The 22598-nt window shown below is 44.4% G+C and overlaps 1 protein-coding gene across 5 annotated transcripts; it reads right to left on the bottom strand.

The window, feature by feature from the left end:
- Nucleotides 1-204: 204 nt before the first annotated feature.
- On the bottom strand, nt 205-21483 carry ZNF518B (zinc finger protein 518B). Of its 5 annotated transcripts, none has more exons than XM_050792082.1 (4): nt 21237-21483; nt 19394-19498; nt 14786-15175; nt 205-6874 (listed from the first exon to the last, which is right to left on the bottom strand). In XM_050792082.1, exon 4 carries the CDS (start codon nt 6661-6663, stop codon nt 3445-3447), a length of 3219 nt encoding a protein of 1072 aa, XP_050648039.1. In that variant the 5' UTR covers nt 6664-6874; nt 14786-15175; nt 19394-19498; nt 21237-21483; the 3' UTR covers nt 205-3444. The 5 variants fall into 5 exon arrangements, with proteins under 5 accessions (XP_050648039.1, XP_050648040.1, XP_050648042.1 ...); XM_050792083.1 differs by having other exon boundaries at nt 19431-19498; XM_050792085.1 differs by lacking the exon at nt 14786-15175.
- Between the last annotated feature and the right edge of the window lie 1115 nt (nt 21484-22598).

Here is a 22598-nt window from a genome sequence, read left to right as displayed (position 1 = left end):
TGTGAATTTGCAAGCAAAACAAAACAAAAACATGACCTGGCCTCATATTAGGGTCTGCAAGGTTAACCATCCCATCATTGCATCTAATTCAAAACCTACCCTGGTAGAATTCAAAACACCTGTTATGTAGAATGATGTCTTGCCTTTGACTCAGAAATGTATAATACAAATAGGCTATGTAATAAACAAGTCACCTGCATAACGTTTGAAATCAAAGGGCAAAGAAAATGTTGCTTTATTTAACAAAATGTATGCCAACTCCAATATCTATATACAAACATGTTTCAAAACCAGAGCAGCAGACACACAAACTGTTAACACAGGAATTACAATAATGCTTCTAACATGTTACACAATGTTTTGTTTCTGCTCATATAGACATTTACAGATTTAAAAATTATTCCAAAGGCCGAGCAGCATCACATCTTCAATTTCTGGGATGGATTATATAACATGTCCTAAAGAAATTGGGATGGAGCTTGAGAGACAATATATGGTGTTCAGTGTAGTTCAACAGACAGCAGGTGGCCCTTAATGATGGCTTACAAGATGTTCCGGACTGGGGATAAAAAAACTGAATATAGTCTATTAGAGTATACTTTGAGTAAGGTTTTTTGTTGTTGTTTTTTTAACTTTTACTCTATTTGTCTATATCCTAAATATAACAATCTCTCACTTTTGGGTCCCCCAAAGTAAGAAAACCTACTTTAAGTTTAAAATGATTTTATTGGTAGTATTAACAAAATGTAGTGATTGGAGGTCCTTCAAAGTTAAGAACACACGCAAATACTCAACACAGGTCTGCCCTTACTCCCTTGTTTTGTTAGAAATGTTTATTTCATAACATGTACCTACAGGTTAAGCTATTTTCTAAAGCTCTTTATTTAGGGAGGACAGCTACTTTTTGCTTTCCCATTTTTGACTTCCAGAAACCCTTTTAATTCCTTAAAAGGTATTCTAGTTCTGAAAATCCTAAAAAGCTTTGCTACATATTCTACTCACGCAATTAAGCTCTGTCAAAGTATGCAAGTTGTGTTTTTAGCTAATGCCTGAAAAAGGTGATGCTGCAAAGTGCAAATACTTCATGTTGACAGTTAACACTCTGACCTGATTCAAGGCCAATTCTCAGTCCAGCTTTTCAGGAAAAAGCACTGTGTGGTGAGGAATAGGAGAGAAAAAAAAGTAGGAAAAAAAACCCAAAAAATCACAGCCTTTTCTTCCTCACTCCTCTCCTCTCCGTATCTCGGGAGCTACTTTTCATGCCACAGGAGTACAATATATAACATGGATAAAACTTCGAATGCTCTCCTTTACGTAGTGAAATGGTACCAAAGATCTACTTCCTAAAAAGCACCAAATAAAAATGCACAGGGACTAAATGCAATAATAAAATGATCCACAGGGGTTTCCACTCACTTGTTCATATAAACCAGACCCCATCATTCCTGTGCTTTCATTTTCTGAAAGTGAGATTAGACCCTTATAAAAATGTACTTCCAAAATAAATTTCTAGAATATAAAAACGTTCTACATTTTTCCAGCCCATGTATTGTTATAAAATAGGAAATCAGAAAACTAGCTACTGCAATTTTCATATGGTAAAAAATATTTTTATGTGTACACACACACATATATAAAAATGCAAGTTTTAAATTTCAATAAAAAATAACTAATTGACTTGATCATGTATTGAATTATACAAAAGAAATGTTGATTACCTGTAATGAGAACAAACTGCAAAGGATTGAAACTCCATCTACTGGAATCTAAGACTCCCATGTGGAAAAAAAAAAAAAAATCAAAGTCTCCAATCGACTACCCAATAAGAAATCATTGGTGTCTTTTTCAGGTGTGACAACCCTTCATTCACTGCACCCCACAAATCGCCTAAGGCAGTTAATAGCCCCTGGAAGGAGGGAAATGCAAGTTGGGGCTGCCTCACGGTTGTGCCATCTGTGGTCTACCTGAAGGTCAGTGCCCAGCTGCACAGGAAAGTGAAGACTAGAATCATGTCTTAAGCTTTTACCAAGCCATCTATCTGCCCAAGAGGCTGTGCTTGTGCAGGGGGCGGGCCTTTTCTAAAGAACACAAATGTGTTGTGTAGACAAGTGACAGTCCTGACATCTGTTGGTAGAGAACGGAGTGGAAGCAGTGTTCCCGGAGTTGCTTCCCTGAGACAGCTGAGCAGCAGGGTAAGCATGAATGTGGTTAAGACAAATTAGAAACAGAGCATTACTATCAATGAAAAATAGGGATCATGTTCCTGTAACTTTAGCAAAAACAGTGGGAGGTCTCCATTTTGTTAATTCCTGCCATTTTCTAGTAATTTCATGAGGGAAAACCTTAAGGGGTCTCAAAGGCACAGAAGGGAAGAAACAGTGGGCAAGGAAGTTGTGCTAGTCCACAGGAGGCCCTGTTCAGAAGAAATGACAAAGGGAGGAGAGTGTCCATGAATCAAAGGGATCAAGGAGCGAGAACAGACAGCATCCACCCACGGTCTCTGGATGAATCCCAAATGAAAACTAAAAGGCATATGAAACCCCTTTCACAACTTTATAAGCCTACCTTGAACTCTGTTTGCAAGTTTTAGCTATGTTATAAGCCTGTTCCCTAGCATTTTAAATTGGTCACTTATGTTTCTGGGAATGGTAAGGGCAAAGAGAAAAGTTTTAGGTATTTTCCTTTTGTAATCTTTTTTTGTCTTTGCAAAAAGGTACGTTCCCTTCCCATATGTCATAAAGCAATGTATTTTAAAGAAAGCAAAAGCTAAACATTTGAAAATGTTATCTATCTTCTAACACTTGCAGTGAAAGGAGTAAATCCAGGCAAGCAGTTGAAAACATTATTTAAAATGGCCAATAAAAGCAAAACTCTTTGTGCTATACAGAACACTCGGGAGTATTACAAAACCAGGGAGGGAGTAAAAGAATGGCCATTTCTCTATAACCAAATTGAAGCCAGTAAAGTAGAAAATACAATTTCCATTGTGCACCAAATACTCAGAGCACAAGTTAAAGCAATAACAAAATGGATGTGCACACCAAAGGTTTTTCTGTAGCATTTATATGAAGAAAATGTGTAAAACATTCTCAATCTGCCCCTCTGAATGGATTATTAAACATCTGTGTGTGTATGTACTTAGAAAATGGGGTGCTAAACAAAGAAAAGTCTCAGATCCCACTGAAAATCTGTTCAGTTTCACAGGCTCTCCAGAAAAATGTGTATGTACCAATTTGTGTGTACAATTTCAGAGCCTTCAAATACATTCTGGGGTCCAATCACATATTTCAGGTTCAGACTCCTGGCTCCCAATATTCCTACAGTTCTGAACAATTAGCAGTCCTCTCATTTCTACAGTCTGTATTTCTTCTACTGAATCTTGGTGGAGGGACTCCAAACCAGAATAAACTAAAAAATAACTTGCTTTAAAGAGTAACTGTTTACTTATTTGCCCTTGGAGGAAAGAACATCCCAATCTCTAGTTGCTTCTATCAAATGCCGTTGGCCATGACTCATCCACTCTTCCTGGTCTTCATACAGCCGCCCACAAAACCAGCACTTAAATACACACTGTGCAGAATCATCAGGCAAGGAATCCACTACCTGGTAGTTGTTTTTATGAACTTTTTTGAGTTTCATTTTCAACATCATTTGCCTTTTAATTTGACTGGCTTCTTCTGCATTCTGGTAGGTCAGGCGTACATGATGCCGTCTGATGCCTAGCTGACACCTAGTCCTCTCTGATAAAACAACTTTGAGGACATTGCCTTTGTATTTATTTATTACCTTCATCACATTGGTCACTTCTGGTGAGTCCACATCAGGGTGGTTTAACACAATGACTGGCTGGTTCCGACGGGGACACTTAATCAACTGATCTGGCTTAGCTGCTATCAGTCGAAGTTGCCTTGCAACCTGAAAAATTGAAGGATCCTTGAGACAGTGGCTGGGTTCAGCCTGAATTTTGTTTTTCTTCTTGGATAAGTGTACTTGTTTGGTTTTATTTCTACTTATAGAAAGACTTCTGGAAAGCAGTCTCCCTTGCTTACTTAATTCACTGCTTCCTTGCTGTCCATGCAAGAGGCCAGTTTTTTTATGGATGGTGCTACAGACTGCACTCTCTTTTCTCAGTTTAGGGCGCAGAGGTGTCTCAATATTTTGGGACATATCTATTGGCCCGCTTTCACTTCTTAAAGGCTCTGAGTCTGCCTGTTTCACAGGGCAAAATGGAACTGGTTTTATTAACTGTGTTTCACTGCAAGGTATGCTGACAGGTGCTTCACATGTAGCCTCTATGATGTGGGCATCCTCAGAGGAATTAAGAACCCTCAACACAGCCCCTTTGGGGATTAACACTGGTGTGGCAACATGAGCCTTCCTGGCCACTCTGCTTTTGGTTTTCCTATTACTGCCATCTGCAAAGTGTGGATATATTTGTTGATGAGTAAGCTGTCCATTACCAGTAACACCACCATCATCCGGAGGTTTCTGAGTACCACCTGTGGGATGGCCAGGGCCAGTGACTGACACGTTGATTTCTTGAATACCTTCAGAGGTAGCTTTTGAAGTTCCCTTTGATGCCTGTCCTACAGAGCGACGATGTGCACTATTTGAAGCCAAAGATGAAGGCTTGCCACAGGACTCAATTAACTGAGCTATTTTTCTGCGCAACAGTTCAATTGACTTTATTTTAGACGTTGAGCTATTCCACTTAATGCCCTCGGGGACATTTTCAGATCCAGAGCTCAGAGAAAATACTGATGAGATGACTGGGCCATCATTAGTGTTGTTAGTCCTTTCAGAATTCTTTAATTCCAAAGGCTTATCCCCAGGCTGTTGAGATCTATCTTCTCCAGTTATGTTTATATGTAAATACTCACTCTTATGTTGAGAGGAAATCTGGCCTACAGTTGAAACTGCCTTGTGTTCCTCTGTCTGGTTATCTTCCTGCTTTCTATTAGAGGAAACCATTTTTACAGGAATACTGATTTTACTTGTAGATTCCAAGTCATTTTCACTTATAGGCAATAAGCCCTTTTGTCCAGAGAAGGAAAAGGTTGCAGGTGATGCAGCAAAAGGGAGTAACTGCTGTGAGTTACTGTGTAAATTTCTTCCATTTTCAGCAAAACAAACAGCAGCTTTATATGGAAAAGGGTTTGATGCAGCTCCAAGACTACGTAAAACACTGTTTTTAAATACAGATGCTAGAGAATGACCTTTTAAGGCAACGGAAGGAAAAGCAGTTCTATGTGGATACAAATTATTTTTTTTCTGAAAATCCTCAATTGTTTGCGAATTAATGAAGGATTTTCCATTGTTGTGCACACTAGAACTTGGCATAATAAAATCGTAAGACCTTACCCATTTCACATTTTTAAGCTGTTTCTGAACTGAAGGTTGGAAACTATCAATGCCTACGAGTTTTCCAACATTCCTGTCAACTGTCAGTGACTTTGTTTTTTCTGCAGAAAGTATTTTTTCTTGTTCATTTGAACTCTTCTCATTCACCATACGTTCAGAATCGCCTCCATTACCCCTTCCAGCTTCAAGGCAATTATTTTCTTCCAGCGGAAACAGTTTCAGAACAAGCTGCTGTGTACCATTGACAACCTTCACGTCTATCAACTGGGCTAAACAGTTTGCAGGAACAACTAGTTCTGCTGGTGCAACAACTGTCAATGGCATACCTGGCTGAACAGGTTCTTTAGCAGGGGATAACACTTCTACTTCAACATTTTTGTTCTCAAATAGGTTGACTTCATTTGGCTCAGACAGGGTCATTTTATTTGGAATACAAACTACATCTTTTTGGTATTCCTTTGGTTCAGGTAACAACATGATATTGTGCATTTTGTCTTTATTTGCATGGAGAGAGAAACCTGACAGTTGATCTGACCACTTATTTTGAAATGCAGTCCGTGGACTGGAAGCTTTTAGAAGCTCTGGGTTTTGTTTTGAAGTTCCGGTTCTTTTTGGCTCCAGCTTGGCAACAGCTTTGACTGGCCGTTTCGCACCTGCCCTTTCATGTACTCTCTTTGTGTGTTTGACAATATAATCATTTCTAATAGCACCATAGTCACAATACTCACACTGATAAGGAAATATGCCTGTGTGTTTCACCAAATGCCTCTGAAACTCTCCTTTCGTATACGAAATGTAGCTGCAGTGAGAACAAATGAATTTAATCTCCTCGTGTTGAAGGGTGTGCTTTTTGTACTGCAACGGGTCCTTTGTGGAAAATCGACATTTATCACAATAGTATTTGCCTGGCTTAAAGTTCCTTACCTTAAATTTGTTACTGACAGGACTTGAGAAGTTTTCAGTTTTATTTCCAACATGAGTAGCACTGGGATTATTGCTCACAAAATGAAAATTGGGAGGAGCTGCACCGAGGCTGCACTGGAAGCAGACATATATACCGTCCTTCCCTGTACCCTTCTGCAAATCTTGAAGAGAGATCTTGTGAACACTTTTGCACTTTGCACATGTAGCAATGGTCATCATGGCAGCCTCTGCCTCTGAGCCTTGATACAAAAGGGTTTGTGCTTCTTGTCTATCTGGGCGAGGTGTTCCATTAGCATCAGGCTGTTTGGGTGACATGGTCAAGGAATTATGTCCACCCTTCAAGTGTGTAGTGTATAGCTGCTGTCCAATATCCTTCATCTTATCTGCATTTCTAAAAACAGCCAACTAAAATTCAGAAAGTTTTCACATGACAAAATCCTTAGGAGATATCCTTCTATACAGTTTGTGATGGGTAGGGGAGCAGCTACTTCTTGGGTGCATACTTAATTATCTTTTTTTATACACTGTCACAGTAGGTGCATGATCCCAAAATATGACTGCTTTCAGCTCTCTGACATTCCAGGTAACACTAAAGGAAAACAAAATTATAAAGCATGATTAATATAAGAGTTTGGCTAAGCTATTAACAAACTTATCTATATTTTAATGACCTTGGACATTTTATGGTAAATCTCAACATACGATTTTAGACACATGTTATAACAAGAACACAACACAGTTGGCAAGTAAGCCTAAATTGAAACCATTTTCAAACTCAGCCCCCTATAAATTACCATTTTAGCCAAATCATCAATGAACACAGGTACACCAGGAGCAAGCACATCACAGCAGCCATTCAGGACAGCCTTTGATCAGTGAAAGTCATTTTCAAGTGTCAGCACATCTTTCATAGGTATAATTTCATATTAGCTTCACAAAAATGTCATACAGGACACTGTCAGTTCAGTTTTTGAACAAGTTAGTTATCAAGTGGTTCACATTTGTTTCAACATTATAGATTACCAGCTTGAATACCAACTCTCTCACTCACACACTTAATTTGCTTTCATGAGTGGTAAGAAGCCCATAATACTGACAATGATAGCAAGCCTGCTGCAACATCTTATTGGGAATCTACTATGTGCTGGGCATTATTCAAAAGTGCTGTAAGGCAGTGAATGAAAGCAAATCAGTCCCTACCCTGGTGATGCATACACTGCAGAGGGGGAAACAGATTACATATTTGCCAATTGTGGTAAGATACTTGAGAAAAGAAATACCATAAAGCAAGGCCAACAGGACAAGGAAGGTCATGGTGATGAGGTTGCAGGGCTGGGTGTGGAGGTGAGGACAGTCAGAAAAGGCCTCATGCTAAGTTCATGTCTGAGCAGAGACCTGGGGGCAACCACAGTAAGCAGTGGCTGGTGGAAAAGGGGTGTTTCCAGCAGAGAAAAGGCAAAGATCTGGGGGAAGTGGACCTGCTGCTCGTGAGGAACAGCAAGGGGAATGGGGAACAGAAGACATGTTCCAGGAAAGACAATAACCCAGTATTGTACGGACATGGCAGGGGAGAGGCTGGGGCAGAAAGGAGATCACGGATGGCCTGGCCTGGGACACAAGAGGTGACAAATGTTTTCTAGAGCACGTAAGCACTCCAATATACACAGAGTGACTTTTTTTTTTTTTTTGAGACAGTGTTTTGCTCTTGTTGCCCAGGCTGGAGTGCAATGGTGCAATCTTGGCTCACCGCAACCTCCGCCTGCAAGGTTCAAGCGATTCTCCTGCCTCAGCCTCCCGAGTAGCTGGGATTATAGGCTTGTGCCACTACGCCCAGCTAATTTTGTATTTTTAGTATAGACAGGGTTTCTCCATGCTGGCCAGGCTGGTCTTGAACCCCTGACCTCAGGTGATCCGCCTGCCTCAGCCTCCCAAAGTGCTGGGATTACAGGCACTGGCCAGAGTGACTCCTTTATACAATCTTTTTAAAGACACTTATTTTCCCAGAATATGCCGAACTAGGAGCGTAACAAAATCCGTTCTAGTTTGGAATCTGCTAAAAGCCTTTCTTTCATGACTTAAGATAATCACTTAGATCTTCTGAACCTCAGTTTTTCATCTGGCAACTAGACTTAGGAACAATTATCCAATCCCTCCCAGAGCCACTATGATGATTAGAATGCTAGAATATAAGAACGCTAGAGTGTTTCGAGTCCTTCTCCCAGTGTCAAGAGGCAAGAGGGACTCAGTCAGTGTTTGTTCAATGACAATGATGGGTAGCAACACAGGTAGCTTCCTTCTGGCACAGTGCTAACAGGTCAAGAGCCATATAAAGGTAGTCTGAAAGACCGACGTGGGGGAGTGAAAAAGCCCCTCCATAGGGCTCAAGAGATACAACAGTAATGCACTCAGATCTGGTGTAAAACCTGCCCTTTGGAAAGCACCAAAATAACATACCATATCTGATGATAAGCTGTATTTTCTTTGGCAGTGTTGTCTTTTCCTACTCTACTTTTGCCAAAGACAGTCACCACCTTCAAAAGCAGTTTCCAGCATGAAATCAGGCCCTCAATCAGACTTGCCCTATCTTAAGTACGCATACAACACTTAAGACATCAAGCAGATGGAGACCTGCAGGGTTGCAGTGGGGGGTTGGAGAAACATCTATCCCCTCAATGTTGAAACACACATACCTGTGTAAGGGGATCATGATTTTGGACAGGACACATGAATGCCTCAAGCTGGCAAACAATACATGGCCAAAGATAAGGCCTTTCACATTACACTGCATTTCTGGTAGAGACAACACCACTTTCAGGAGTCTTTATGAGAAGCTGGCACACACTTTAATTTCCAAATTTGCAGAGGCTTTAGTGAAGGAAGACGAAGTAACTCCCAGGATTTCTGCTGCTCATCAAGCGACCTCAAGCAGGAACTCACCTGCATCTCTTATTCATCTATTAAAAACAGGCCCATGACTTCTATGCCCAGTCTGACACTGCTGATCCTCAAAATCACATACTTTATCATCTAAAGAATGCTACTATCATCAACATAGTCATGTCAGCATTGGTATCCAGGTAAAACAGAAAAGCTGCAGCAGCAGCCAGAACCCAAGAAAACCAAAGCCTAAGGAATGAAGAGGCTTAAGACTGGTGATAAGGGGGATCTGATCCAGCAGTTCTCAACCTGGAAAAGCCTCAGAATCAGAGCAAAAATGGACAATTTCCCAGGCTTCATCTAAAAGTGAGTGAATCTAAGTCTCAGGAGAGAAGGAAGGAAAAGAGATTTTTGTGGCTTGTAAAGGCACCCTAGGTAATCCTGATGAAAAGCCAGCATTCCAAATTACTGGTTGAAGCTTCTGAGAATATTTAAATCCTTAAAACATCTTCTGCAATTGACCATGCAGCTGATAGTTTAATATTGCCATAAACAAAAAACCATTTCCCTCTACAGGCAGCCAATTTTATTTTCACATAGTTCTCATTACCAACAATTTACCCTTAAATGAAAGAGAAATCAGCTTTCCTATAAATTTCCTTGTTCTGCCTTGACTCTGAAGCAACAAAAATAAACTTAATTCCTCTTGACCAACCAGTTACCAATCTGCACATCTCTCATCCTCACTTCTCAATTCTGTTCAAAAGATTTGCATACAAGTTGGTATCTATGTTTATGCTTTGACCTACCAGTCTCATAATACTAGTGTGAGTGTGAGAAAGAAACTTGCCTGCCACAATTTGCTTACCAACTATTTCAACATAACACCCTCTATATTAGCCCTAAGAAATTCTCAACTAAGTCATGTGACAAGATTCCTCTATTTGAACAATTATCCAAACCAGGATTCCACTGGCTCATTTTCAGTGTTTCAGCCTCTTGCTCAGCCCCCAGGAGTCTTCAAAAATCACAGAAGGCACTTTGCCATTTTTCTCTCTACATCCCTTCAAAAGTTGGGGTGGGGAGGTATCATTGATTCTAAAACTGAATACTTGAAAATCTGAGACAGACTGGGCAGTAAGATCATGTCCATCAGCAAGGAATGGACAGCATCCCAGCCAAGGAAAGTCCCCAGAGAATACACCAAGCCAACCAGAATGCATGAGGAAGGCAGAGTCCTCTTGGAGAGGCCTCTGCAAAACTTTCTCAGCAGTTATTTTGAATTAAGAATCCATAGGAGCAAGTGCCAATATGAAGCATGCAGCCATGATTATTAGCAAATGCAGTGCGATGGGGAAGGCAGGACATCTGGGCCGTAACTGGAATATGTCACCTGTTTGAAAGTATCTTCTTGGCTTCTAAACTATGCTCAAAAGAATGCAATGTTACTACATTGCCACATCCCTCTGTGCAAGTGAAAAAGATGTGAGATTTCTTCATAACAAGTAGATGGGAGTTCTCTTTCGCCTTTGTAACCTGTGTGTCTAGTGACAGGGGAAAATGCGTCTAAGATGTAATACTCTAAGACAAAGATAAATGGACACAGCCGCATGAAGAATGAAGATGGCTCCGATGTTGGTATTTATACAGGGATGCTCCTGAGGGACAGCAAGCCTATCTATATAAAAGGCTCTCAGCCCATCCCTTCCACACAACGTACTCCATGGTTCACATCCAAGTACACACACCTGTGAAGCTGAGTCATCTTGGCAAGTTATGGCCCTGGGGGTGGATGACCAACGAGTACAAAAGACCCTGGAGACAAAGCTGTGCATGGGTATGCTGGAACTGAAAGGGTACTCAATAAATCACTATTATAAACAGCAGGGTCAGTGTTTGCCTACCCTGAAAACTCTCAACATCTGTTACAAAAGCCTCTGCATTTGACATCTTAAGACTTTCAGATGGCTTAGGAAAGCACTCAAAAACACAGAAAATAGTATCATTAATTTTATGGCACAATAAATAAGATGCCCATTTATTAATTTGCCTGTTTTCAAAAAATTATTTAGCAACATACAGTGAGTTTTCTAATGTAGAATGATATACAGCATGAGCCAAAGATGACTGCCACGCACCAAAGGCGAGTGGCACAGTGTGTCACAGATGTGCTCTCTGGACTGAGTCTTATCTTTCTTCAAAGGAAAGACCTGAAAATAGCCCTGAATGCATTCACTGTTGGTGGGTTTTCTTTTGATTTTGAGCTCACTTGCCCTATTTTCTTAAAAACTTCTTATGGAGACATAAAAACAAAGTATCGAGTTTGGAAGAATCCAGATCAGTGACATTGTGGACTATAAAAAAACATAAAAGACTGTGTAAGTTCCTATTAAAAATGAAGTATTTGACTTCTAAATATTGGAAACATCTAATGCTCAATAGAATTAGAAGAGAAATAAGTTGTAACACAGTGTTTAAAGCTAGAGATTCAGGAATCAGATTATAAGGTTTAAAATCCCAGCTCTATCACTTTCTAGATATATGACCTGGGTATGCAAACTGTTTTGATTCCTCACCTGTAAAATGAGACAGAAACAGTACATACCTACCCCACAGAGCTACTGGGAGGATTAAATTACTGACATATCATAAGCTGTTAAAAATATTATTTTCCATTTTTAATTTAAAAAAATACCAATCACATAGTCAGAGGGGCTAAAATACAATTTTCTTAGCTGCCTAATTAACTGCTCTACTCAGAACATGCCCTGAATCTCACTTTATATTTTAATCTTATTTGTCTGGTTATACAGCCCAAAAGATAATTTACCTCTGTGGCAAAACCAGCCACCTAGCTTCAGTGCAAAGGGGCTAACAGCCATTTATAATCACCATAGAAAAGATGCTCCAACTACAAGAGTACTCACTACAATATAGGTTTATATATAAACTAGTTACTAAACTACCTTTTCCTCACCCACTTCTCTCAAAATTCAGCCAAAGTGTGAAATATCCCTGTAGCAAATGAATGTGTTTCTGTGATAAATGTTAATGTGAAAAGGTGGCCAGTTATATCGCATACATGCTACATGGACCACCACATACATTTCTGTTCATGAGATGCCCAGCAAGCTCAGTGTTAGCTGACTGTGCCTGCATCGTTTTCGGATGGAGAAGCAGACTTAAGCAGCTCTTTTCAGGAATTCTGACCCCAGAGTCCTCCTTTGAATGTAGCCTCTACCATACTCATTGCTGGGGCAGGGTATAGCTGCTGTACCTATGAAGATCACAATGGAATGGGTGGAAAGGTTTACGGTTCCATCTCTGATCCTGTCCCTTATTTGCAGGGTCCTTCGGCAAATAATTTTTCTCTGTGCATTGACAAGCAAGGAATAATGCTTTACCATCAGCAAACTTAAAGGGCGATCAGGAGATGCAAACTAGATATGTATGCAAAGCATTAAGCCCAATGGCATAACCACTTACAAATTGTATCTATATTCCTTCTGTCTCTTTCACCATAGCAAAGGCTTGTCTAGCTTTCCCAGTAACCAAAATTTTAAAACAATTCTACCCCAAAGTGCCCAGAACACTTAAAATTAATCAGGAAAAAAAATTTCAAAATTAGACATCAACTGCCAACATTTCCCCAGTAGGATGATATTGAGGAAGAAACTGTTGCCTCAGAAAGAGCTTTTTCAGACCACTAATATGAATCAGAAGCAAAGTGCTGAGTGAACAGATTTAAAAGGGGGAAAAATCCATTAAGTGTCATAACCTTTTTGTCAAACTACCTTGCAATGAGATGACTGAATTGCAAATTGATTGCCATCTTGATGATGAAAAATACTTCCAAATGCTGCTGACAAATGTACCATCCTTGGGATCCTAGATTTCCATCTGAAACCAAGTGTACTGCTTGGGCAGCAGAATGGACCAAGAAGGCTGCAGAAGACAGCCCGATTCCTCTGCTTTCCAGGTGAAAGCAGCTGAGTGTAACACAGTAGAGAATAACGACCTTGGGACATCAAGAACAAGGTTCAAAACCTAGGTGTCTGGTTTACTAGCACATGATTTCAGACTTGTTAATCTATCTGAGCCTGAATGTTCTCACTCATAAACTGAGAATATTTCTCATTTATACAGTTGATGTGAGGATAAATGAGAAAAGGGTGTATGCAAGTGGGAGGTAACTTTATGCTTGGCAAAGAGTAGATGTTTCATTAAGAAATCAGTCAGTATATTTTTTTAAGATGCCCTCACAGGTAGAATTCAATAATGTCCAGAGAAGCAGATACTGCTTAGCTTAACAAATGAATCTGATGAGGCAAAAGTCTATATCAACATGAGTTCATTAGTCGGCAGGAAGTGAGGGTCTTCTCCCCACCCTGTCTACAGGGAATATTCTAGAGATTGACTTGACACTGCTGTGCACATCAACTAAGTCTATATCAGAAAACAAAGGAAATGATACTATAGGCTTTTTCTTAACATTTTAAGAAAAAAAATCTTTCTAAAAAAGAATACAGCCAGTATTAGAGTGCGTAATGTTTAAAACTTCAACTTTGTATGTGAAAAAAAAAATGTGAAAGAGCAAATGTGCTCTTGTAAGCATTAAAAATACATATGGTAAAAATAAGGTAGTATTACAAGGAATATTACAAAATTTTATGTCATGAAGCACACCAAATGACTCCAGGTCTCTAAAGGTGTGCTAAAAATGAGACGTGTTTATTTCAAAAAAGAAATCAAAAAGGGATTTCCTTTTTGCCTTAAAAATGTGCAGAAAAAAATGGATTCAGAGTTTAATAAAACAGTATAATCAAGCACAGAAAAAATATCTTCCATTAAACCAGTAGTTCTTAACCCTCACTGCATTAGGGCAATTGGCCTGTCATGTGCCCGGGATATTAAACTTATTTTTTAGAGGAGGTCCCTGGGACAACTGATCACCCCACTGCACACCAGAATTACTTGGAAGCTTCAAAAATGATGTCCCCCACCACCCCCAAGACTCCACTGTAATTGGGGAAGAGGTGGGGATATTGGGATTTTTAAAAGCTTCCCAGGTAATTCTCACATGCAGCTATGCAGCCAAGGCTGCAAACCACCTGGCATTACAGGTGCACGTGCACTTGGGAATGGCAAGAATAATATCGACATCCTTGTACAAGATTTTATATTCTTGTGGGTGCCTGGAGGTGGGGTGAGGCCACCACCCCGGGGCTGTAATGGGATAAGCAGACTCAGGGTTCCACCCTTGCGTAGCCCTGTGACCTTGGAAACACCAATGATGCTCTCTGTAAAGTGTATAATGAGGTATCTACTTTGCAGATTCTTAGAAATTTGGATGTTCCTGGCACAGTGCCTGGCATAGTGTGAGTACAATGAGCACTGCCCAGGACTGTTTTATCCCCACACCTGCTGTGGGCTGCCGTTTTTAAGGAGTCTAACAGAAGATGGAGAGAAGTAAATGGGTATGATAAGTAGAGTAGTGAATGTTCTATCAATGATCTGATTAGAGTACTCTCCCAGTGGCTGGCTGCTTGTCAATCCCGGAGCACCTTGGCCTTGGCCCAAGTCAGATGGAAAGACTGCCTGCATAAGCAGGTTCCTATGTTACCTCGAAACTTCTCAAAGCCAGCCTTCAATTATCTGCTTCTTCCCTGATAACACGTCTGCTGAAGTTATATGGCTTTTTGAAGATCAGAGTTGGTGAACAGCAGCAAGTGTGTCCAGTCTTACATTCTTTGTTTTCTGCTACCCTGCTGTGTGAAGCTGTGAAATGAAGCCATAGACAGTATCTGCTACCACTTCAGCACTGTTCTTACTTCCTGCCTGGAGCCTTGGAGTTGCAGATACAAGTAAAAAATGTGGCAAGTCCCACGGGCTCTTCCTTCTCTCTCAGGCCTTCTCTTCTCAGGCGTGGAGTGCCATGAGTTTCACAACCTCAGGCCCTGGTGTAGGCTTCTACATCAGAACCCTGGGGGTCAGCAAGGATGCACAAAGAGGCCTGCAACAGAAGCCAAACACTTGGGTTTAAGTCCTGGACAGGCATAGCCTTGGTTTCTCAGAGAGTGCTGAAGATAAGGGGAATGAGCCCCAGAAGTGGTTCTCAAGCAGGGGTGTATGGCAAAGTCACCCACGGAACTTAAAAAAGATTCCCAGGACTCACATGCAACCTAGCAAATCAGGTTACCATTTCCTGGGGTGGGGCTCAGGCATATGGTTGAAAATTCTCCCTAGTTGATTTTGATGCCTCCCCACCCTCACCCCATGATGACAATGTTTAGACTGGCTGATCTGTAGCTGCTTTCACTCCAAGGATGAATCCTGGAAATTGCAGTTAGCTGGGTTTGCATAACAAAGAAAAAGGAGTAGACAACAGGCAGTTTGAGAACAATCAAAATTGGGAAAACCCTCCCTGGTAAGGATCTTGTTTATCATGATCAATAGCAAAGGGTTTGGCCAAGGCAGGCACTCAGTAAGGTTCGTATTGGTTGAAAGAATGAGTGAACGAATGAAAGAGCAGCCTTCACAGAGACAAAAATAAAATGTTCTTTGTTCTTCCTTTTGCACAAAAACTGGCCCCGATCCCCTTACTTAAAGGCAAATAAATCTCTAGAGATCTCAGTGGATTTTTTAAAATTGCCATTTTGCATTTTTAAAATCTTCAGATTGGGCATAGTACATCAGAAAGGAGTTCCAATAAACAAAGTAATGCCATCCTTTGTCTGCTCTTTTCAAATTGCATTTGCAATGAATGTTATCAGCATAACAAAACTGTCTACATACAAAAGTGTTATTTTTCAAGGCTAAATGTGATCCAAGATGAAAGTAATTTTTAAGAATTGCATCCTAGGTTAAAGATATCAGTATTACACAATTTTAAAAAAGAACTATTTGTATCCTACTCAAAGAGACAAAAGTATATAACATTGGTTTCTAAAACAATATTTCCTGAACCCTTGGATGTGTACTGACATCACAGGCTGGGCTGAACTCTGCTCTATGTGACTCGAGAGAGAGAAAGAGATGCATTACCATCTTCAGTCTCTGCTCTACTGTAGAAGAGTACTGCAAGCTTCTGGAGACCCAGTTTGCCTTAACTCTTGGTGATTTCAACTCTAAACTTAGGATGGTTTAAGGATTCTAACACAACATTAGATTTTAGCTACGTAGATATCTACTTTTAAATAGGACATAATGTTCAGTAGTTCATTTTTTTTTAATGTTACATTGACAAATCGTTCATTATTCCAATTTTTAAAGTCAGAGGTATTTTAACGGGATACATTAGACAACTTACAAAGACTTAAGTGTTTTCTCCCGTTCGCTCTTTTGGCTTTTCCTTTCTGGTTGAGAAACTTTCATTCTTTTGAACCCTGAAATTTCTTGGCTTTATAGAGCCCCAAACCCCAAAGACACCAAGATAAGACGGGCACGCCGGGATGGGGAGGTCCCACAATGACATCAGCATTTGGAACAATTCAAACCTTCACTGTATCTTCTCAGTCAACCTCCTAAGTCCTCACCCCCCGCAAAAGATGCGCAGAATCTCGATGGACGAGCCCACCCCTGAGACCCTCTCAAGGAAAGACAATGCCAGGCTGGTTTTGGAGTTTATTGTCGGCACGCTCCCCCGATGGCAAGCAGCATCCGAGGCGAGCGCGCCTAAGCCTGGGCGCTCAGAGGACGAGGCCAGGTGCAGCGGGCTCATCGTCGTCTCCCAGAAGGGCCCGCTCGCCGCGAGGGAAGGCCGGGATTCTTCCAACCGAAGAAAACCAAAACCGTCAATGCTCAGCTCGGAGGCCCGCAGGAGGCTTTAAAAATGGCCTCCTGACGACACTTCCTGCTTGGCGCGGACGGTAGGAGCCCTCGGAGGAGGCATCCTTCATAACGCTGGGGGCGGGGAGCGCAGGCTGGGCCAGCGGCACCACACGAACTGCCCCGCGCGATGCCGCCACCCCGCCCCGGTCGCCCTAGTGCGTCGGGTGAGTCCGCGGGGTCGAGGCGCACAAAGGCGAGCTGGGGGCGCCGGGCCGGACCCCGACCCCAGGCCGGGCCCGCGTCCCTGCTCAACACGCGCCAAGCCGCGGCCCGGGCCCCCACCCCAGCCAGTGCCCCACGCCCACCAGCCAGAGCCCGCGTTTGGCCTTCCCGGTGCGGCTCGCCACGACGCCAGCTCGCAGCGTGGGCACGCGGGGCCGTGGCCGCGCGACCCGCCCCGGCCTGGCCCCGTCAGGCCCCCGCCCCGCGCGGCCCCACGACCCGGCCGCAGCCAGCGCTTCGGTCACGTACACGCGGATCCAGGGGCCCTTGCCCTCCCGCTCAGCTACTTACCCAGCAGGCCGGATTCGGGTGCCAGGTCCCGGCAAAGGGGCGTCTACACCGCCGGCCGCAGACCTCCGGCGCCGCGCCCGCTGTAGGTCCCTACCCGGGGGGCGGAGCCCGCGCAAGCCCCGCGCGTGCGCAGTGTGAAGCGGCGGCCCGGCTCCAGCGAGGCCGGCGCCTGAGGTCTCTAAGGCTGCGCCCGCCCCCGCCGGGCTTCTAAGCTGTCCAGAGCGGGAAGCCTCAGACCCGGCCCAGCCCCACTTCTGGGCTTACAGCTTGACCCAACACGTTCGCAGGGTAGCGAGCGAGGTCCACACTTAGCCATGCTGCAGGCTCAGAGCCTCCTCTGCAAAAGAAGGATTCGGCTTCGGTCCTGGCCCAGTCCGCCATCCCGGGGCGCCTGCCTGGTACCGGGTCCCGCCGGGGGCGGCCTTGGCGCCTGCCCCCAGGGAGCCTGCAGCCTTGCAGCGGGTGAGTGAAAGCGAGAGAAAAGGAGCTCAGGTCCTCAGCCTCCAAACTCATCCTTCTTGGAGAGCTTCAGTGAAAGAGATGGCCTTGAAGTCCTGGGTACAAATCCTGACTCTCCCGACTCCTTTACGTCTTAACTACTGGACCATGGAGAGAAAGTCCCCTGACCTCTCTCAGTGTCTTCATTTCTGAAGATGAGGAAGGTCGGATGTGAGGCGCAAAGCCTCCTCTAGCAGTTGGGAGTTGTGAGGGTCAGAGGGGACAATGACTGGGAGTCTGGAGACGGTGTGAGCTCATTTAATGCCAGAGTTTCTTTCCTGCCTTGTGGACTTAAGTGCTATTTTGGGCAAACCAAATGCCCTCTAGATACACCTGCATCTACGATCTGGAAGGAAGACATATTTAGAATAGAGCCGCTAAGAGGAAAGAGGACCATATTGCCAGGTCCCGCATAATCAGTGACTCCCCACAAAGTGAAACTGCTCTCCAGCAGGGGCTGGTTGAGGCACGGGAGCAGCGTCACTGGGAAGTACAGTTTCTTCGGGATGAACAGCTAAAGTTTATTTCAAAGCTCTGGAAGCGGGCCGGGGGGGGGGGGGCGGGCAAGGCTGGTTTTCATCACCTTCCTGTTGGCGGCCAGAGGTCGGCGTGCACGGACAGCAGCCAGTATGCTGCACAGAGGAGATGTGGGGCTGGGCAGTAGTACCCCACGGAGAAGCGGAGTTGAGGAAGACAGGCTCAGCCACAAGTCCAGCCGCTGGCCAAAACCTTCGCCACTGAAATATCAGGAGCCGAGCAGAAGAAATAGCAGCCCAGAGAGCAAATCCTTCTCCCTGCCTTAGGCTGCAGTGCTCCTAACCCCGGTCCTGATCAGGGAGCTGCTAGGCTCCTGGTTTTCTATCTCCTAGGGCTCAAAGAAGCTAAGGGACCTCTTCTCAGAAAAACACATTTATGTGCAGATAGCTCCTATCAGAGGCAATATGCCAGAGAGTTCAAAGTATCCCTCAAGAGTAGGGTCAAGTTGGGAAGGGCATTGGGAATCCAAACTAGCAGCCACTGCCTGAAAATCTCTAGTGGCAAAAAGAGCCACATCAGGAAAAACTATTAATTCTAAGTACTGGAGAATTTGAGGTCTAAACATTAGAGAAAATGTTCCTAAACTGTAGCCCAAATTGTTGCCTCTCCTTATAACTTCTACTCATGGCATCACAGTTCTGCCCTCTTAAGTCACACAGAATTGATGCAAGGTACCTACGGGTCTCCTGGGAGTTTCTCTCAAGTTAGAACTGGTTATGAATCCCCGTTTGGGCACACAGAAGTTATGAGCCTGTCCGAACCTCAGTTTCTCATGTAAAATTCAGTGTACAATAGGTCCTTCCTCCCAAGGGGGTTGTCAACATTAAACAAGAGAAAGCAAGTCAGGACTTACCACAGTCCCTGGCAGATAGAAGTGAGTGTTAACTTACTCTTCAGTAGCCCAGATTCAGGGAGATGAAATGCTTTGTGGAGAGTCTGGAAATGGGATGTTTACAGCCTGAAAAAGGGTCAAGGAAAGACAGAAACTACTTCAGCAGAAACCTTTAAGGTTGATGTCCCCAAAAGTCTTCTGATGCTTGCAAATGTGAATCGTCACACATTCCCTACACTTATGTCTGCCCTTCATTGTCTTCTTCCCCACCCCCAGCTTAGTTTGCCTAAATTCCATGGATCACTTCTGTCACGAGTTGAATTGTTTCCCAGAAAAATACGTTGAAGCGCTAATATCCCCCACCCCCAACTTACAGATGTGACCTTATTTGGAAACAGGGTCTTTACAGATGTAAGACAAGGTCATTAGGGTGGGCCCTTATCCAATGTGAATGGTGTCCTTATAAGAAGAGACACAGAGAGGAAAATGCCATGGGAAGACACGGAGACACACAGGGAGAAGAAGCCATGGACAGAGGCAGAGATTGGAGTATACAGCCACAAGCCGATGGTTGTCGGAAGATGGAAGAGGCAGGAAGGCCTCCTCTAGAGGATTCAGAGGGAGCAAGGCCCTGCGGACATCTTGATTTCAGACTTCTAAGCTGACAGAACTGTGAGACAATACATGTTTGTTTGGTACAGCCACCCTAAGAAACCAATGCACCCTCCTAGTTATGACTACCTAATGTAAGAGAGAAGAGGGAAGACGTGAACCAGTCACTGAGTATAAGATTTGGGAGCCAACATTCATTCATTCACTCATTCATTAAACAAAACATGTATTTGGCCAGGCGCGGTAGCTCATGCCTGTAATCCCAGCACTTTGGGAGGCCAAGGCGGGTGGATCACCTGAGATCAGGAGTTCAAGACCAGCCTGGCCAACAAGGTGAAACCCCGCCTCTACTAAAAATACAAAAATTAACTGAGCGTGGTGGCAGGTGCCTATAATCCCAGCTACTCGGGAGGCTGTGGCAGGAGAATTGCTTGAACCCAGGAGATGGAGGTTGTAGTAAGCCAAGAACGAGCCACTGCATTCCAGCCTGGGCAACAGAGCAAGACTCTGTATCCAAAACAAAACAAAAACTATGTATTGAATGCTCTTTCAGTGCAGGCACAGGCTAGTGCTCAGGCTAGAGGAATGAGGAACAGGGTAAGGCTCAGCCCTCAGGGAACATGCATTTCCGGACCACAAGCCTTACAGATGAAATGACCAGGACTTGGGAGATGAGCTGTAAGCCATGAGTAGGAAAGCTGCCACAAGAAGACAGAGAATGGGGGAGAGGGGAGCATGTACAAAGGCCCTGAGGTGGGTGCTTTTGAGGAAGAAAAGGAAAGGCAGTGTGGATTTAGATAATTCTAGGCGCCTACAAAGCGTGATCTTAGAGAGCCCTTCATCGAATTCTGCCAGTGGGGAGCTTGGGGCTCAGAGGAAGGCCTCCGCGAGCTTTCCATGATCATCCTTTCTCTTGCTCTGAACTTCCCTCCATGCTTCATTACCCAGTTTTATATTCTCTCTGGCCTCTAGCACTCCCGAATATTATATGACTTGACAAAAACAGCACTGTCCGTTGGAAACGAGCCAGGTCTCTAACACCCAGGTCGGAGCACAGACACGTCAATCTCAGACCCTTCAAGGCTTTATGAATGGACAGGAGATCCCAGAAAGTCGCTTTTTCTTTCTTTTAAAACATTTCAGAAGTTTCTAGTAACTTCCTTGAGCTACTAGAAAGGAGGTTTGCACATCTGTAAAGGAAGGATAAAGGCCCCCCAAGCTCCGATAAGACAGCCCCGGTTCTCAAGCTTACCTCGCCTCACAGTCCTGGGGTGCAGGAGGTTGAAGATGTAGAGTCCGAATCCCTAACTCATTTGCCATCCTTCCAGCTGTGTGGCCTTGGCCAAGTTACTGCCAGTCTCTGAGATGTCTTCTCAACTGCAAAACAGGAGTAACTGGAGCAACCTTTCGTGGAGGAGGGTGTCAGGCGCTAGGGCGTGGCTAAGGCGGGGACCACGTCCCAGCCACCCTTTCCCGCCCTGCGGCACAGGCCCCATCCTTCAGCTCTCCCCGCCGCGCACACTCAGCTCGGCCTCCGCGGCTGCCGCGGAAGCGCGCAGTGAGGCTGGAGGGGCCACGAGCGGCGCGCTGGGCATGCGCGCCCGTTAGAGCCTCGAGAGGCGCCGGGCCGCGCTGCGCTGCGCTGCAGTACCGCCCGCGGCCTGCAGCGTCGCTGCGCGCCCGGCTGGCTCAGCTCCCGGTGTAGAGCTCTACCCCGGCGCCGGCAGGCGGTGCAGCCCGGCGCTCACCTGGGCACCCTGGCTCCAGTCCGCCCTGTGCTTCCGAGAATCGGGAATGTAATGTTTTGTTTTTACATTCCAATTTGCTCCCTCCCCAGGCTGGCGTGGAATCCGAGGGTTCCTGATGACTGCAGCTCCTCGCCCCTCCCACTGTGTTCCCGCCGCTTCTGGGCTGAAAGCGCCACCAGGACCGTGGCGCGTGGGCTTTGTTCGTCATTAAATCCTTGGGACATAGCAGGAGCATGGTGCCTGGCACAGAACAGGCTTGGCTCCCATGGCCCATCCAGGTGGAGCCGTCAGCGTCCCTTGCCTAGACCAGAGCTCTGGAAAGCGGAGAGGGGGACAGGGGCCGGTCCCCAGATCGGTTCCGGAGGACATAGATCAGAACTGGAGAGGGCGCATTTAGAAACTAACTGCAACCTGACAAAACTGCAGCGTCGTAGCTCCGGGTCAGCAACAGGAATTCGGGTTGGGTGGAGTCGAACTCAGGGAGTGGTCACTTGTGCGCAGAACTGCGCAGACTCGAGTATGTTTGGAAAGGCTAGGCCTGGGGGCAAGACTTAGTCCTTCACCACAGGTAGATCTAGGCGGCCGCGAGGTTCTCCTGGCTCATTTGTCTGCATCCACTGGCCTCCCACCCACACTGCAACATCCAGAGTGGTCCTTACACAAGCAAACTGAATTAAGTCATTCCCCTTCTCCAGAGTCCTTGCAGCCTCCAGTCCTACAGGATGCGCCCCTTGCTGTCTTATACCCTCTCCTCATGGTCTTGCAAAACGGACTCCGCTCTGCACCGCTGATGCATCAGGGCTTCTCCCAGGAAAGACCTTTGCACGAATTATGCCTGCCTGGGATATCTCTTTCTCCTCTCAACT

Source organism: Macaca thibetana, chromosome 5, assembly GCF_024542745.1.
Source record: "Macaca thibetana thibetana isolate TM-01 chromosome 5, ASM2454274v1, whole genome shotgun sequence".
In the NCBI taxonomy this organism is placed as follows: domain Eukaryota; kingdom Metazoa; phylum Chordata; class Mammalia; order Primates; family Cercopithecidae; genus Macaca; species Macaca thibetana.
Note: the sequence above shows the minus strand (reverse complement) of the source record. Positions and strands in the feature narration are given on the sequence as shown.

Bases quoted from the DNA above. Each gene is read 5' to 3' on its own strand.
- ZNF518B (XM_050792082.1), bottom strand. From the start codon at position 6,663: ATGAAGGATATTGGACAGCAGCTATACACTACACACTTGAAGGGTGGA.